The sequence below is a fragment of the Impatiens glandulifera genome, chromosome 8 (assembly GCF_907164915.1).
Source record: "Impatiens glandulifera chromosome 8, dImpGla2.1, whole genome shotgun sequence".
Classification (NCBI taxonomy): domain Eukaryota; kingdom Viridiplantae; phylum Streptophyta; class Magnoliopsida; order Ericales; family Balsaminaceae; genus Impatiens; species Impatiens glandulifera.
The window spans coordinates 42,442,843-42,461,527 of record NC_061869.1 but is presented as its reverse complement, the minus strand read 5'-3'; the positions used below and the strand labels follow the sequence as shown (position 1 = coordinate 42,461,527).

The following is an 18,685-nucleotide window of genomic DNA, read 5'->3' as shown; positions in this document are numbered from 1 at the left end:
TTCTCTAGTTCCTCATACCCAGTCTCGACCACATCCCAGTTATCTTGGGAACCGAAAAGGGCCTTCATCTTCACCTTCCAATTGTCGTAGCTGACGCCTTTTATCAACTTGGGTAGCGGGATGCCATTGGTTAGACCTGTCATTCCTCTCAAGTGTTTACACTAAACACACACACCTCACAAGGCTCTCGATCGCTCTTGTTTTTCTCTCTCGGCCAACGCACACCGTGGCGTTCTCTTTTGAGATTAACAGGTTTTCTCACGCTCACCTCACACACAATAGCTCTGATACCAATTTGTTCATAACAAGATGGAAAAATATATCTTTATTATTAATCTCAAATAAATTTTTACAACTCTTTATAAGAAAGCATAGACTCTTCATATGATTGACTCTTCAAATAACAAAATAAATTATTCTGCATATTAAATAGCTCCCACCCAAATCTCTTGGTTATCCCATTCACCCTGGTTATTACTCTAGGATTATTAAACATCAAAAAACCAAATACCTTATTAATTTAAGTTTATCCAACAGCATCAACATCATCAGCACCATGGTCATCAATAGGAACATCATCTTCAACCTGTGTGTCAACATGTTATAGAGGAACTGGACCCAAATCAATAAGATCATCACTATGTCGAGGAATTTTCTATGTCTTCTGAACATCCTTCAAAATCTGATCTTCAATAAACATAACATCCCAACTTCGAACAAGCTTCTTATGAACTAGATCATAAATCCTGTATCCAAACTCATCATCGCCATAGCCGAGGAACTCGCAAAGCTTAGACTTCACGTCAAGCTTTGACCTTTCATCTTTGGAAAGATGCACAAATGCCTTGCATCCAAAGACTCACAAGTGACTGTAAGAAACATCTTTACCACTCCAAACCCTATTAGGAACATCAAACTATAAAGGAACACAAAGGGTTAGATTAATAACATGTACCGTCGTGTTCAACGCTTCACTCCAAAAGGAACGCGGCAACCCTGAATGTGAAAGCAAACATCTGACTCTCTCAACCAATGTTTTGATCATCCTCTCTGCTAAGCCATTCAACTACGATGTCTTTGGAGGAGACTTTTGATGTTGAATACCATGCTCTCTACAGTAAGCATCAAATGGCCCAATGTATTCACCTCCATTGTCTGTCCGAATACACTTGAGCTTTTTTCCAGTCTCTCTCACAACTGTGGCATGAAACTTCTTAAACACATCTAAAACTTGATCTTTAGACTTCAAAGTATAAAACCATACCTTCCGGGAGTGGTTATCAATGAATGTGACAAAATATGAGCAACCACCAAGTGTTTTTGTATTCATAGGACCACAAACATCGGAATGAACAAGATCAAGAATGTTTTCTCTTCTCTCTTCTGAAGGAAACTCTATTTTGTTTACCTGCAAGACAATGAGAACACCTCTTCAACTGGACAACATTTACACCTGATAACACTTCCTTCTTTGACAACAAAGCCATGCATTTTTCACTCATATGGCCAAGTCTATTATGCCATATCTCAGTCATGTCAGCATTCTCCACAGAATTAACAATGCTCTTAGAGATCTTTGGTTGTACCACATACAACTTTGAGCACCGTTTACTTCTTACCACGATCAAAGAACCACGAGTGAGTTTCCACAAACCATTACCAAAGTAGTTGTTGTACCCATCATCATCAAGTAAACCTGTAGAAATCAAATTTAATCTCATATCCGGGACATGTTTTACATTTTGTAAAACCAACTCCATCCTAGTATCAAATTTCAAACAAACTTCTCCAATGCCAACAGTCTTTGATAGCCCACTATTACCCAGCTTGACATTCCCAAAATCACCTGGAGTGTAAGATGAATAAAAATATCTTCGTGATGTAACATGACACGAAGCTCCATTGTCAATAACCCAACTCGCCTCATCATGTGCAAAGTTCACCAAATTATCATCACAACAAACAAAGAAATCATTAGTGATAGTATTCACTTCAACCTTGTCACCGCCATCATCATCTTTCCTTTGATTGTTGTTTTGGTTGTTGTAGTTTTTCTTCTTATTCTCTTTCTTTGTCTGTCTGCAGAACTTTACTGTGCGCCCCTTTTTACCACAATAGTAACACTCAACATTATCATACTTCCCTTTACCGGAGTTGCTAGTACCACGCTGATTTCCTTTGTTACCCGGACCTCTACTCTGACTTCTCCCCCAGTTTTCAAAGACCAAGATATCTGATTGTGAAGAGAAACCCTGTGACTTTCTTTTCATCTCTTCATTCATAACACTGCCCTTAGCCAATTCCATGGTGATATTATCATCCGGTGCAGAGTTGGACAAGGATGTCATAAAAGTCTCCCAAGAATCCGGTAATGTACCAAGTAGCCATAGACCTTGAATCTCATCATCAAACTTGATACCCATTCCTGAAAGCTGATTCACAATGCCCTCAAATTCATTTAAGTGATCTGTAATAGGAGTGCCATCTTTGTACTATAACTTGATCAATTGCTTAAAGAACAATTTATTGTTCCCAGTCTTCCGAGCATACAACTGTTCAAGCTTGTTCCACAAAGTACGAGCATGTGTCTCCCCAATAATATGATTCAGCACATTATCCTCCACCCATTGCCGAATATATCCACAAACCTGTCTATGTAAAACAGTCAGTTTTGTATCACTTTTATTCTCGGGTTTATCAGTAGCAAAAACAGGTAAGTAATAATCTTTCACATATAGGAGATCTTTCATTTTTGCCTTCCAAACATGATAATTAGAACCATTCAAATTAATCATCCTACTTATATTAGTTTCAATCGTTCAAACAGTTCAATTCACAAACAAGCAGCCAAGACTCTGATACCACTTTGATGGAAATGCACCACAACGGTAAACAACAAAATACGGAATTTAACCTTCGTTTGACAACACTTTCCCAAACCGTTTAAACCTGTGAGGAAGCTAACAAATAGGTATACAAAATGTAATCAACACAGCCCTAAAATAGTGAGTAACACACCAAGCAAGCACACACACAAAAAACACAAAATTTTAGCGTGGAAAACCCCTCAATGGGTAAAAACTACGGGACACCTAGTGCCGCTTAAAATCCACTATCACCAGCAAGAGAACAATACAAAAGTCTTCTCTAGACAATACTAGAGGCATGCAAATTCATAATACCCTTGGAAACATGCGCATCAAGGATATGGAAACAATCAAAGAACAAGAAAGGAAGAATATCACCGAAATAACTGCTACTGTTCCAGCAACGAAACCCCGACCCCAGAATCCAATCTCACCGTCCAGAATGTTGGCCCAGAAGTTGTGAAGTTGCTGTCCAAAAATTAGGACGATCTAACAGTGCAAATTTCGACGATCATCAAAACATTAAGACTACTGGAACTTGAAGTTTTTCCCTCTTTTCTTTCTTGATTTTTCTCTCTTTCTCTTGCTCTTATTTTTGCAAAAAAAAAGTTTTCTCCCTTTTTTATCTTGTTCCCAAATAAGTGTATTAGGGGAGATCTAAGATGGGTCTATTTGTTAGGTTTTTCCTCATAGACTAAGAAAAACAAAAAAAACTAACATGACAAACACTAATTGTCCTACTTATAAAATTACAGTAGTTTGTTATACATTTGAAAACTTTGGAAATGAAAATGAGCGTCTCCATTGGATAAACTTTGTAAAAAAGAAGTGAGCTTGTATTGGATTGAAAAAAACTTAAAACAATGTTATAAACAAGGTTTCTTTGGAAACCAAGAATAAATAATATTTAAAGTTACACAATTACCTACAAATCATATTTTCTAGCACCCCAATATACAATATGATTCATCGTTCCCAAGCAATTCCATAAATTCCCAAGCAATTCCATAAATTTTCCAAACAAGAGTAAGTATGGTAAAAAAAATTAACTCATAACTGTAACAAGGACAGTTATAATGAACTAAACAGTGATAAAATATTCATGAAGGTGTTAACATAAACAATGTTTCTTCTGAAACCAGGTATTAAACATTTGTCTTTACAAAAACAGTTGACGGGTCAATATTTTCTATCACCACAATATACAAAGCAAACTAAGAAAATTAGACACAATTTGAGATTTTAATTTTAGAGAATGATCTATCATTTGGAGAAGTGCAAGCTGCACTGGCTGATGTTGGTGTAGTGATTCTCTTCCGACTTCTATGTACCAAGTTAGGGAGACCGAGCAAATCAAATCTTTTGAAAGACAACAAAAAAAGTTGAGATATCTATAAGCGTAAAATAGTTCTCAAAGTATCTGAAAGATTCTGAGTGGTTTGTTGCTCTTCTGATGCTTGCATCTCTTGAAGTGGCATCTCTTCATAACACCTTGAACAAAATTATAATACAAGGTGAACTAATTGGGATGAATATCTCATTGCATCATTAGTACACAATAATAAGAGAATACTTCTTTTGAATGATAGCAACTGGTGTGTGTATTTTTATGCTAAATACTTATTTTGAATCATGAACTTGTTAAAATATCTTAGATAAGTTTTTGTGCTTCAAAACATATAGTAAATATAAATTCACAATTGACTCCTTTTATATAGAAAATATACATAAAATATAAAAACAAGTAGGCCAAATTGGTTGGGTTGAACTCTCATTGTATGACTACTAACAACAGTTAATAAGTTCATTTGAAAACTCTCTGGAAAATTTGAACATAGTTCAGCCTAGATCCAGATCTACAAGCTATCTGTATTTCCTGGTAATTTGACGGTTACATCATCAATGAAAGGCACCATTTCCATTGTATCCTAGCCAGTCCAACCCTACTATATTAAATGTATCTAGATCTATATCTAAAAAATCATTGGTGGTTTCTCATCCAGATTCAGATATAAAGTGTTTCCAAATAAGCGATAACTAAAGTTTTTGGATTAACAATGAGTGATTTGGAAAAGTTTTGTATGTATAAGACTTTGTTTGAAACCTTTTTAAGTAGAAAACCTTATTTAAGATTTTTGTTTTTGAAAATGGTCATGAAGGCACCTTATTTAAGATATTTTAATAAGTTTTGGGGTATCTCAAATAACCCACAATCTCATTACCAATCAAACCATAAACACCCTTTTTATGTTAAAACTATATTTAAAAGGCATTGGTAATAAAACCCCAAATAACTCGATTATTTGACTGTGTACACCAAACAAGTTTATTTTCAAATAACCCAAGATAAAACAATGCCCAAGTGAGGAAGAATAAATAACTTACGATTTATGGTAAGCCAAAGCCTGGGCGAGATTCATTAATGTAGAGCTTGATGTAAGTCTCTTGTAGACGCTTGGTGGAAGAGGCACCTACATCGGACCATTCATTAACCAAAATTTTAAAATAATAATAATTAATTATCAGTGAAAAATAATTTGGAATAAAGGGAGAAGACAGACCTCGTTTTGTCCCCTTCTTCCCTTTTTTGGCTGGCCATCGCAAGTAAAAAGCTCCTGCAATGCTTCCATGGCAGTTGAACCTCCGGTAGTCATCTCTCCACCTTTAAGAACATTGTCGGATAGAAGGGCGATGGGAGAAATATCGGTTGCTCTCAAAAATGGAATAGGAACGGTATTACCAGCCGCATAGATTGACCAAAGCTTATATATGTGAAATACCAGTGAAAGCAAAAACCATCAAGTAATGTGAAGAAAGAACAAAAATAAAATTAGTCACATCAAAACAAAGAATTACCTTATCCATAGCTCTTCTACTGACAGTGTCGTTCTTCAATGAACCGCTTACTGTTGAGCCAATTCCAACCTGTTCTTGAGCGAGGCTGTCTAGTCTAAGGTTTTGTGATGCAGGTGAAGATGAAGACACTTTAATTGTTTGATGAGCTAGAAACTGTGATGGGCCCTTTGCTTCAGATTCAATAGCATTTGGCATCCTGCTAGGACAGGTATAAAAGATTAGCTCATATTCAATTTCACTATGAGGTTGTGCAATGAACAATATTTTGGTCAAATGTTCAATACTTGATCAAGATATTGTTTGTATTGTCAGTAATAATCGCATGTGCGACAACTCTATAAAAATAATATTGAATGGGAGAATTCTCAAAGCACTAAAAATAAATGAGAACTGAAATTATAATTCTAAGTGCAAATGGAATTCACATTTCAAGAAATTACTAGAATTGTAGTTCTCAATGAATCTTATTTATTCGTTTATCTTCTTTACAATTAAAATTGTAAGCCACAAAACCAAATAATTAGGTTAATTCTTATTATTTTGTTTCACATTAAATTATTAATAGAAGGAAATCATTAAACTAATAAAACTCATTGAAATAATGCATTTTAAAAATTATCAAGAAAAAATTACATATTTTATGTTTGTAAGAAATCAATAATCCAAAAAATAATTTGGATTATGGTCCAAAAAGTAATATGAATAATGATCCAAAAATTATCTGGATATGATCCATAATAATCTTTCTACTAAATAATTTAAAAAATCACATAATAATCTCGATAATCTTTGGTAAAAGACCACACTATATTCCGGATCATATTCCAGAAATAATTTGGATGATAATCTAAAAGACAATCTTATACAAAACGAAAAAAATCACTTTAAATTTAAACTTTGATAGCTTTCAACGTGATTGTGTCAAAGATTATGACAAAATAGTCTCATAATAAAATTTATAATTGCTCACAAAAATATCCATAATTCCTTTCTAGAAGAAATGAACAAATAATTTGATTTATTCCATTTGATTTATAATTGCAATTCTCAAACAAACAATGGCCCCAATTCAAATTCCAATTATAACACAACCAAACACAGCTATGATGTTGATATAAAATATAAAAAGAAAAGACAAGGAAACGTACCTGGGATCAGTAGAACCACGTTTTGCACCACTGATGGGAGCTTCAACAAGTTGTGATCCGGATGAAGTTTGACCTGCCCGAGGGATTGTTGTTTGCATGGATGATCCTCCTTTCTCATCCCCCGCATGAATGACAACAGTTCCGAAGTCCCCTGAAAAATATATATATATATATATAACACATAAATCAACAAACATTCATATTTTGGATGAATTTAGTTTCAAGGGAAATTATAATATTTAGTTGAGGATGTAACCAAATGAAAGTGGCCCATTTGTAAACACTTATAATTTTTGTATGAGAAACAACCCATAAATTCTTTAATGTGACTCTGACTAAGTTTAGTTTTCAAACATAATCTCATCCAAACATGTTTCTGGATCCATAATTTTTGTATCAAGGTCTTTCCAAATTATGCCTTCATATAAAACTAAATGGCAAAAAGAAAGCCACAATCAAGAAACAGAAGTTCATCAATCTAGTCATTTTTAAATAGCCTAGATGTTCTTATGTATGTTATAAAAGACTTGTTTTTTCATGTACTTAACTTGTACGACACCAAAAGAAAGAAGAGGAATAAAAGAAAAAGATAAAAAGACATCCAAACTAGTTCACCCCAGCATTCGACGCCATAAAAAGATAAAATGGTAAAAAAATCAATCATGAAAACATCATATAAAACCTCGAACTGGATAGTCTAAAGTCATCTTCAAGTTAAGAGTAAATGTTATTTTGGTGTCCAATAAATCTCACTTGGAAACTTTCCCTAACGCAATAAATCAAGAAATGTCCCTAACTACCCGCTATCTCAAGGAGACAATAAGGTAATATCTGGAAATGGATCCAAATATAGAGACAGAAACAAGAAATGTTTCCAAAACGGGTTGATCTCACTTGAGAATTTTCCCTTTTAGTACAAAAATTATGTAAAAATAATAAACTATGAATACCTTCAGTCACATTTCCCATAGGCCGTTTGATGGTTCTACTCATAGAAGACCCTCCTGCTCCAGCAGCTTGGGATCCACCATCTTGAGGCCTAGATGGGACCGTACCCCCATAGTCTACGTTTATTTTTGGACCTCCTATTTCCTACTCAAGTAAGACATAGACGAGACAAATGTACACTCATTTTGTCATGAAATCACATGAGAGACCTATTTAAAAACTTATGTTTTTTTTTATCTGGATCCGTTTCCAGAAACATAAATAATTTTTTAAATCTGTCACAAAATTTACTTTCAAATGTTTGTAAGTGGAAACGAATCCAGAACAATAAGTGTTTCCTAACAAAAACATAGGAGAGGAGGAGACATCTTTCATACATCTTCTCCTGGTATGAAGGAGGTCCCCGGAGAAGTATTTTGTGTTTGTTCTATCATAGAAGCTCTAGCCTGCCAGGCCTTCTCAATCTTCGGCGACATCACAGATGGACCGGATTTGCATCTTTCGATAAATTTGTGCTAGCAAAGACAGGAAGATAATCTATAGGTCAGTAACCAACTGAGAAAGAACTATTTCAATTATCTACAACAGCATACACATCTAAGAATTACAAGAAAAACAACATTAACAAATGCGAAACAAAATAGTCATATATAGAAAAACTTGCATAGGATCGATTTGATTAGTACACAAATCATTTGTCCTCTTGACTACTTATTAGTATATGGAATTGGATCACGATAACTCATTTTTTTTATACAAGTATTAATTTTTCAAAAAGAGATGTTTCTGTTTCAAGAAACATAAAAAATAAATATAGGAACTGGGATTAGGAGTAAGTCTTGAACTGACTGAAATTCTGCAAACCAATAATATAGCGAAGAAATAAAAGATATATGTGCAGGCAACAAGAAAAATATTAACACAAACAATAAGACTACAGCTTGGAAATCAGAACTATCAAGATTTTCATCAACCATGCCATTTCTTATGGTGAAGTAAGAACCAATTATAGCTCATACATAGTAATAGAATGTGCTGGTTGATGTATATATAACAAACACTTGGGTCTGTGTAACAGTAGTAGAAGAATATTTTAGTAGTATAAGGGTAGTATGGTAATTAGTACTAGTGGGTCAGTACTTAGTAGCTTATAAATAGTAAAGTATGTTTTACACGTAAAGAAAAAAATATTAATGTATGAATGAAATATTATTCAATCTGTTGCCATTCTCGTCTCATCTTCAATCCTTCTACAAATCCTAAATCTTTATGGTTCATAACAGTTTGATAGATCAAGAAATGTATGAGAAGCATGAAGAATTTATAGGAGTTGAAACCAGAAATATAACAAAAAAAACTGCATAACATAATAAAGTGATTATCATACATCCTTCATTGTAATAGACTAATCCATATTATACCATGTCTGAGTACTAAATAATACTAAAACTTTTCTTTTTTTGTAACCACCGTCCGAGATAGTTTTTAATGCACCTCGACTAATCCGTGGAGGAGGCTAGCACTGTAACCCACCGCCATGACCTCCCACTTCAATCTGGTGCTTTCAATAAGAAGTGAACCGCCCAAAGGGTAGTAAGCCCCTAAGTCCAAACCTCTTGCGGCTCAGCTAATCATGGTGGTGGTGGGTACTAAATAATACTTAAATACTAAAGATAATAACAAAACTAATAATATATAAACAAAATACCATTATATATTTAGGTCAACAGTCTAATTTTTCAAAGTCTTCACACCGGACCATTTAAAAAAAAGTCAACAGGCCAGGCCAAACTGCTTCAACAGTACTAGTACATAACACTATAAAGAATGTACCTTTAACATCTCGGTTGCAGTAGGACGTAACCGTGGTTCTTTTGTAAGGCACTTAGCTATAAAGTCATGGAACACAAGAGACCTGCAAAATAAAACAAGGAGAAATTAGATGCATCAGTAGAATGATAAAATTACAGCGAGAGAGAGAGAAGACTTCTGGATGACAAAAAAATAGAAAACTTTTAGACCTTCTTTAACCTTTGGAACTTGATAGTGTAATTAGTGTTAAAGGTTGGTAAGATAGAAAAAAATTATATTGGAGTTCTCTAACTTTTCACCTACTCCTGTAGAAAATAGCACCAGAATAAAAAATAAAAAGATTTGTTGCCTCTATAGTTGAATGTGAACATCAGGGCTTCAAAGAGGTTTTACATGTTCTAAGATGGGACTATTGATCAGTTAATAACATGTTCTTCGAAAGGGTAAAACAAACTTAAGAAGGAAATATTAGGGAGAAAATTTCCATAAAAACAACAGAGTAGGACAAACCATTTTTCCTTGTCTGAGAGCATTGGAGCTGGTTCAATCGATATCATAAACAAAACCTAACATAAGACAGCAAAACTAATGAAAGTCCTTCTAACCAAATAATTTATACCTATACAGAAAAGAAAATCCTGAATCTTTAATTGGTTACACCACAGAATTATGAGAAGGAACCTCAATATTATGGAAAATTGGAAACAAATATAATTTGCCCCATTGTAGAGCTAGAATTGATAAATGTCTGATCAGTACCTAGGAAAATAACTTAAATATCCATAAAATGCAACCAGTAACATTTGACTAATAAGGTAAATTTATAACAGTAGAGGCATTGGCATCGGGGATTACCTTATCCAACATCATTAAAACTGGAATCTATTGTTAATAAATTTATGCTTCATTTGTTTATCAATTGGAAATAGAACTTAATTTCAATTCCAATTCAAATAGAATTAAAACTGGAATCTATTGTTAAGAAATTTATAATATACTTCATAATTACAATTCCTATAGAATTATATATGTCCCTTGTTTTATGCCTCTTTCAAATATTTTGATGATGTATTCAACATAATTGTGAACTTAAATTTCTCATATATGGAATAACTTTTAGATTATAAAACTCTCAAATATTCTTATTTTCTTCTTTTAGTTTCATCCATCTCAGTCACCATTTACATATGATTGTTTTTCGTTGTATTTTCCCCTTCAATTGAAATATATTAACTCAACAAACAAGCAAAATATATGAAATTAGATCTCAATCCTCTAAACAGAGAATGCAGAGAAATTATAAATATATGCAGATTTACATTTTTATAATACTATCAGTTACATATAATTTGATCTTCTTAAACTTATTAGTTATAAATATACATTGTTTAACATTATTAATAATTAGAGTAGATTGATGGAAGAATTACAAATGAGATGTAAAAAAACTAAGGAATTCAAAAGCTTATTTTGGCTTGTTTGATGAAGAATTATTTGGAACTATTTATCCCATCATCACTAAAATACTAAAATACCCTTTAAATTTTTGTAACTTTTTTAAATATTAAATATAAGTCATTTAGTCGAAATACAGAAAATTGACTGAGACCTAACTCAAAGAGAGCAACTAATCAGAAGGTTAGTGAAACAAATTTCTGCTTCATGGCCACACTTATAACTCTACAAGATAGTTAGGAATAACATTAAAGCAAGTATAAATGAGCATAGAACTCACCCTCATTGGATGCACTGTGGACCGAGGAGGAAGCCCCTGAGAAAAGGAGAAAGTAAGGAACATAAGAAGATGCCCAAAATGATAATTAGGCAGGCAGGAGTATGATAAGAGTTTATATTGAGAAAAGTGCATAACTCCTACCTCAGCCATTTCAATAGCTGACACTCCAAGAGCCCAGACATCCACCTGATATAAGAAAGTTGAATATATACATAAAAAACTAAGCTATCAAATTCCTTCAGTCATACATAGATTTGAAACCAATCCAGAAAGTGGTTTGTAATCAACAATGTTATGAGCATCAAGCTAGAGTTGTTAAGAGATATACATCTCAACATCACTAAAGTTGTGCATTAGATCCATATAGACTTGCATGTTCAAAAGTATTTCTAGTAGTACTTCTCATTTTTTAGACCGCAATTTTTCTTTTTCTCTAGAGTAAACTAGCCAACATCTCACTATTGATCTCCCACTTCAATCAAGGTGCTTTAAGTGGGTTGAACCTGAGATGATTCGAGATCTCAACCTAGTTCAAGACTCTTACCACTTCAACTTGAGCTTGTATTTTCAATACTAACCTGTATTGTGTAAGGCTATGTCTATTGAATAGGACATAAGGCAATCTTTGTCTGTTGGGAATAATACTTGTAAAATCCATGGTATAAGTGGAGCTTAGTCAAGAGGAACATACTTCTCTTAGCAATGTAGTGAAGGTAACTCTATTGAGGAATATTCTACACTTTTAATTGTCGGGATGCAATTTGATATTGAGCAGAATTTTATTTAAAGAGTGAAAGCTTTATGGAGTAACTTAGGTCAAAGTTGCAAGTAAATAACAGATTACTTGAGAATCCACTTGACGAAACATAGATGATGAGTCTCTTTATATTGAGAGGGAGAGACGTATAAGAGAATGAAATCTCCTCTCGGTGAGGGACATGATCTCGACTTTCCACATAGGAACGATGTCGAAGAAACCACCATAAGAGTTGAACAAATGAACAAGAAAGAAGCATGAAGAATAAAGCCAAATCTAAGCTTGAAGAATAAATCCGATAAGAATAAATTGAGACTCACTGTGGAGTCAACTATGAGGGCAGTAAATTGAAAGGAACAAAATCAAGACAAGATCAACCCATCCTCTGCAAAGGACTTCTAGCTTCACATGGATCTAAGTCCTTATTAGATTCTTAATTTGGAGCAATGAGTCCTTTCTTTTGGAAGTCTTTTTGAGATTCTGAATCCTTTTGAGATCATATTTTCAGTTACTCCTTTTTTTTTCTTGATTAACTCGTCATAGCTCATGTCATACTTCGATGTGACTTGCTTGGGTTGTTTTCACTACAGTCAATGTCACCATTGCATTGACTGTGGATCAATGAAAAGTGCCTCTCTTTTAAAAAAACAAATTTTGGAGATAGAATGTTCCACTATAACAAGGCTTTTCCTTGAAAATAGATGATTTATAGTAGTTCAAAATCTGTAGAGATATGAAGATAGACCCATCTACTTTTCTTTTATAATAAGAGAAAAATCATATCAACCATTTGCTATCAAATGCCATTGAAAATAACTAAGTTGATACCTTGCAATACCTTTACATCATAACGATTCTCTTGAATAACTTCTGGAGCCATCCAATGGGGTGTTCCAATAAACTGAAAGTATATAATGAAACTTCATAGTCAGCTTCCATGACTAGAAAAACTTGAACTATGGAAATAGATAGAGAAAGCAAAAGAGTAGATGAACAAAAACAATTATATCTTACAAAATAAGATAGTTTTCCCTAACAGAGAAAACAATCAGAATCAGTAAACATATTTCTTACAAAGATACACCTATCTATATCTGCAGTTGCAACCATTATTAAAAGTCTTCAACAGATATGCATTTTACAAAATAAATTTCAGTCCCACAATAAAAATTAAGATCACCAAAGATTTGACAGTTTTGAACAATGTAACTCATTTTGTCGGTCATAAGAAGATTATGGAAACACTTTCCATGTTTTTACCGCTTAGAATTATCTCTAAAGAAAAGAAATTCTAAAATTTAGAAAATTTCAAAATATATATATATATATATATATTTATAATTTTTTTGTTTATATGGAAGAATTGAAAATTGAAGAAGTGAATATATATATTTATAATTTCTATAATATGAAATATTATAGAGTAAAAATAAGTCATCAGTTAAAATCAGATAAGGGGATTTGGCTTTTTCTTTATAAAAGAATTCCTAAATTTGAAGGGAGAAAAAAGAGATTGTTAATCCTTGTAAAATGAACAATTGTATTATAAGTTATATAATGAGTTAGAGTTTGAGCACTTATTAAAAAGCAATTGAATTATCATATGAACCCAATCACACGCCTCCAATAAAGGCTGCAATATTGCACACAGATCCAATATGCAATTGAATCCACCTAACCGTTGCACACAATGTTAGGCAAATTTTCTTTTTATTACACTTGCTGTCAATGATTTAGATCCGGAAATTTCCCAATCCTATCCATGTTTGTGTCTTATTAACATAGTGAAATACATGTAGTAGATGCAATAAAAGCACTTGATTATGAGATCTCGAGCGAAAAAAACTAACTGGATTTTGTGCAAGTAATGGGTATTGATACTTAATAAGGACTCACTACCCCTACTTAATCCTAGTATTGATTTGGGGATATTTGGGAAACTGGGTTATGTTAGTCTTCCTTTACTTCTTTTATTTACTTGGCATGTTTGGATTTTTGCATAGTTACATAAGTTATATAGACTATTTTATGAATCATGATCCATATTATAGTGTGATTTGTGTAGCTTCATTTGGTATAAAACTTATTTCTCGATCATGATTCAAATGAAAGAATAATTTTTGCTTCATTTGTAGAGATTTATTTTTTGGATCATAATAGATTATCTTCTAGATCATTGCCATTTTTGGCAAACATGACCGGTGTAAATTTTTCCGAATCATAATCAACGTGCAAGAAGTTGAAAACAAAAGCTTAAGCCATATGAGGCTGGTTTTATTTTTTTTTTAACTTTGAAAATAACTTCAATGTATACCGTATTACGCTTCGACATGGTTCTTGTCAATTGTGCTGCAACCCCAAAATCACCTGCTCGTAGGGCCAGAAAATGGATTAGACTAAACTAAAAGTAAGAAACGTATAGGATAATACAACCAATTCTACTCTTTTAACTGGAAATGTAAGATTTTTCTTTCCATAACTAAGATTTCAAGTAATGCTGCCAAGATTTTTAAAAAACTATTGATTGCAAATGGCTGACAGTTGGGACCGAAACAGATGAGAAACATGATGGAAGGTCTCAGAAACACTAAAGACTGTCCTCAAAAGAAAGAAAGACGAAAACAGTTTATGGTGAACTTGATTGGATCAATCAAATCATTCAAATATAGAGTAGTGAACAAATTTCAAATACAGTTCAAAGTCCAACTTGGAAGAAATTTTGAAACACATATGTGAATTGGTTGATTTGCAAAGATTTGGGAATTGTCAATTTAAAGATCTTGGAACATCCACACAAAAACAGATTTAAAGTCTTAGAAAACAATGACTCTTGATTTGATTTTATGTTTCTTGTTTATCATTTAAAAGCTACTCACTATCTAATCAACAATCTACATATAATCACATTCAAATCATCAACTAAAATACCAAAATACCCTCTATATATATCATTGTCTATTTATAACTCGAATGGTTTTTAATCCAAATAACTTCATTTTCATTGACCTACATCAAACAAGATCATTTTAAAATAATCACTTTATAATCAGCAATCTACTCATCGTACTGACATTATTCAAATTATCAACTATTTATTTTTATATATATATATATATATGCTCCTAATGCCTTTTTACCCGAATAACCTTGTTTTCCATAACCTACTTCAAACAAGAATTTAACAATGCTTCCACACTCCACCCAAAGAAAATAAAAAAAAATACTTACCCAACTTGACCTCTCCTTGTTCAGTCAACAAAATGTTTCCTCCTTTAATATCTCTATGTACTTTAAAAATTGAATGCAAATAAGATAATCCCTGCATCCATTGAATTGCAAGTTAATTTCAGAAACACTAGGAAAGAAAAATAAATAAATAAATCTCACCTTTAACGCTTCCCTGCAAATATAAGCTATTTGACACTCTTCAAGTGGATCATCAGTAACACTCATCAAGTCAGCTACACTACCACCCCCACAGTACTCCATAACTATCTGCCATTACAGCATCAGCTCGAAATTCAAAACAATAAAACATAAAACTGAAAAACCCTTTGATCTTACCCATAAATATTCTTCTCCCTGGTAGCTTCCCAGGTATCGAACTACATTTGGATGACAACATTGCTGTAACATCTCAATTTCTCCACGGATTTCTTCATAACCCTCTTCCTGGTATAATTTATTTTTTTTGTTAATCAACTTTAGAGTTAAATGATATAAGATGGGGAAAAAGTAAAGAAACAGACCCCTTCAGTCAATGAGATAACTTTGATAGCAACCATCTCTGAAGTGTGCAAGTCTCTTGCTTTATAAACAGCACCATAAGAGCCCTTGCCTGCAAGAATAAATCAATTCAACCATGAAATTGAATTTGGGTTAGGTTACTATTCAAGAAGTTGAATACGAGAAACCAAGAAAAAACATTTACCTAGTTCATTAAGCAATTCGTACTTAATAGAAGGATCTTCTCTGGTGACACTTTCAGGAATGGAACTTGACGAAACTTTACTGGATCGCTGTACATAACGACTATCATCATCATGGAAAGAGGCACCTGCGGCCTGCATACTTGCAACCGCCCTACTCATCGTGTTAGTCCCTACACCACCACTAGTCCGCCTAACAACTGTCCCGGATACAGACTCTCTCTTCTTACCAGTAGGTCTCACAACAAAAGTGGAGAAATCACCATCGCCAGCTTCATCTTCCTCATCATCATCATCATCGTCATCATATCCCTCCCTCGAGCTCGATTCATCCCTATCAAACAACGGTTTCTTCTGATTACTACTTCTCTCGGTCTTTACCACCATTGTCCCTGAGTAGTTCCAGTTATCGTCTTCATCGTCGTCAATAACGCCGAAGTCCTTGGGAAGGTGCTTGAGTAAAGGAGGGAGAGAAGCATCGTCTTCCTCGTCGTCGTCAAAGTCTGGGATCTGATTGTCTTTCTTCCTCACCATTGTGGCGTAAGGGTCGTCGTCTCCGGCGCTGGCACTGGAGTTAATTCCGCCGCGGCGTTTATGGTCTGACCCGGCGCTGCTGTCGTGGACGACAAATGTGGAGTAGATATCGGAGCTGGGGTTACGGCGAGCTCGAGTTGAGGCGGGAGAGAAATCCATTGTAAGAAGATTGTAGCTAAACAGGCCGAGTTCTAAACGGAGGTTGATATCGGATTATGCTTGGGGGAAATGAGACAGAATTCGACGAATTCATCTGGCAGCAGCAGCAGCTGCTTCTGCATAAAAGGGTATTGGATCGGATCTTAGTTGAGGGTAATAAAATGATTGTCTTGAACCAGTCTGAGAAGAAACCCTTATCCCATATATATTTCTTTGAAACCAAAAACCCTAATCTCGGTTGGAATTTGATAAACTGGTGGTCATGGCGGGGAAAAGGGGATCCCGGGAAAAGGAGCCCGTCAATGGCATGTTATGGAGAGAGGGAGGTCCCTAGTGCCGAATGGAAAATTTGACAAAATGATAGAACATTTTTTTTTAATTTGTTGAAATATCCTAAAGATCACTTTATTTTCTATGGGTGTCAGCGCATAAAACTAAATGCGTCGATGATATTTTTCTTTTTTTTCGGACGATTTTGCCCATGTCGCGAGACGTCCACAATCGCGAAACGCAACCGTCATTCGCGAGATACAATTTATTTTATTTTTAAAAAAAAAAAAAAAATTCGTGCCGGTTGACGCAACCGGAGTTTGGGTCTCTCAACGGGGGCATTTTCGTCCAAAAAAAATGTCACCAGCGTATTTAATTTTATACGCTAACACTTCTAGCAAATAAGGTGATCTTTAGTGTCATTTCATTAAATTCCCCCCTTTTTAGATGAAACAAGAGAGTAGATAATGTTTGTAAAAATAATTTTTTAGGTCCGTATAAAGTCGAAAATACCCGTTTGCGTCACTCGACGTATGATGTTGTGATGCGGAGATGGCCTTTGCAAAAATGACCTCGCGTGACGCGTCACGAACCCCTTCACATTACGCGAGGTCATTTTTGTAAATATTATCGGATTAACGCCAAAGGATATTTTTGCCCGAAATAGTCATTTTGAAAGAAAAAAACTTTATCGGACCTGAATCATTTGTCAAAATGATATCATTATTAGAGGAGAAATTTGATGAAATGGCCTTCATAACAGCCTTAATTCCAAAAAAGGCTCACGCCTTCTAATGTTTGCAAAATGGGTCTTTTTGCCCTGCAAAAAGTCTAAAATACCCCTCGGGCGCCTGATTTACCGCTCATTTACGAGAAATGTCATTCACGCATTTTTATCTAAAACGCGTGAGTTGATTAACGCGTTTTAGATGAAAATGCGTGAATGGCATTTCTCGACTTTCAATTTACGGGATATGTCATTCGCGCATTTCATCTAAAACGCGTTAATCAACTCACGCATTTTAGATGAAATACGTGAATGTCATTTCTCGTCTTTCATCGTATATATAATTTTTTTGGCCTAATTTAAAACAAAACCCCCTGATTCACGAATATCCATTTCTCTTCTCTCACTTTCCCCGCCTCGACTTCCAAAACTTCGTCTTTTCAACTGTCGACTTTCCAACTTCGTTCAACATCATCGATCAACCTCGTTCAACATCATCGTCCGTCCGTCGTCCGTCCTTCTCTTCGATATATTCAGGTGAGTTTAGGGCTTAAGATTTAGGTTTAGGTTTAAGTTTTGTTTAATCTATAATGTTCTCTTCTATGTATATTCTGTCGTTTATATTGATGGATACTGATGTATTTAGCTTTTAGGGTTTATGTAATATTCGTTTATGTGTGTATATGTGTGTATATGCTTTTAGGGTATATGACGAGTATTATATCAGTGTCTTTGTTAGGATCTAGGTCGCGGCTGGAGGACCGGGGTTGGGCCGGTCAGCGCGTCTCACTCAAAGGGTGGTGATTAATCCAGTTAGATATTAACACCGGGGTTTCAATACTACACAAACTGTCACAAACCCTTGAACTAGGTTCAAGCGCGGAAGAAGTTTGTTTCAGGTTGAAGCAACACACTTGTATGATAGGCAGAACCGGTTTCGGAT

General features: G+C 34.3%; 1 protein-coding gene across 1 annotated transcript; it reads right to left on the bottom strand.

Moving 5' to 3' along the window:
• Nucleotides 1-3,962: 3,962 nt before the first annotated feature.
• LOC124911413 (serine/threonine-protein kinase dst2) lies at nucleotides 3,963-17,037 on the bottom strand. Its single transcript, XM_047451890.1, has 18 exons — nucleotides 16,055-17,037; nucleotides 15,873-15,961; nucleotides 15,688-15,795; nucleotides 15,511-15,618; nucleotides 15,352-15,442; nucleotides 14,438-14,490; nucleotides 12,962-13,024; nucleotides 11,508-11,552; nucleotides 11,367-11,402; nucleotides 10,142-10,197; nucleotides 9,653-9,734; nucleotides 8,197-8,334; nucleotides 7,822-7,963; nucleotides 6,872-7,022; nucleotides 5,724-5,919; nucleotides 5,429-5,629; nucleotides 5,253-5,338; nucleotides 3,963-4,358 (listed from the first exon to the last, which is right to left on the bottom strand). Exons 1-18 carry the CDS (start codon nucleotides 16,743-16,745, stop codon nucleotides 4,259-4,261), a joined length of 2,436 nt encoding a protein of 811 aa, XP_047307846.1. The 5' UTR covers nucleotides 16,746-17,037; the 3' UTR covers nucleotides 3,963-4,258.
• Nucleotides 17,038-18,685: the final 1,648 nt, after the last annotated feature.

Bases quoted from the DNA above. Each gene is read 5' to 3' on its own strand.
- LOC124911413 (XM_047451890.1), bottom strand. From the start codon at position 16,745: ATGGATTTCTCTCCCGCCTCAACTCGAGCTCGCCGTAACCCCAGCTCC. The intron at 5,339-5,428 runs GTCTGTCTTCTC...GGTCCGATGTAG, and splicing joins GAAGAAGGGGACAAAACGAG to GTGCCTCTTCCACCAAGCGT. The intron at 4,359-5,252 runs GTAAGTTATTTA...ATTTTGTTCAAG, and splicing joins GCTTTGGCTTACCATAAATC to GTGTTATGAAGAGATGCCAC.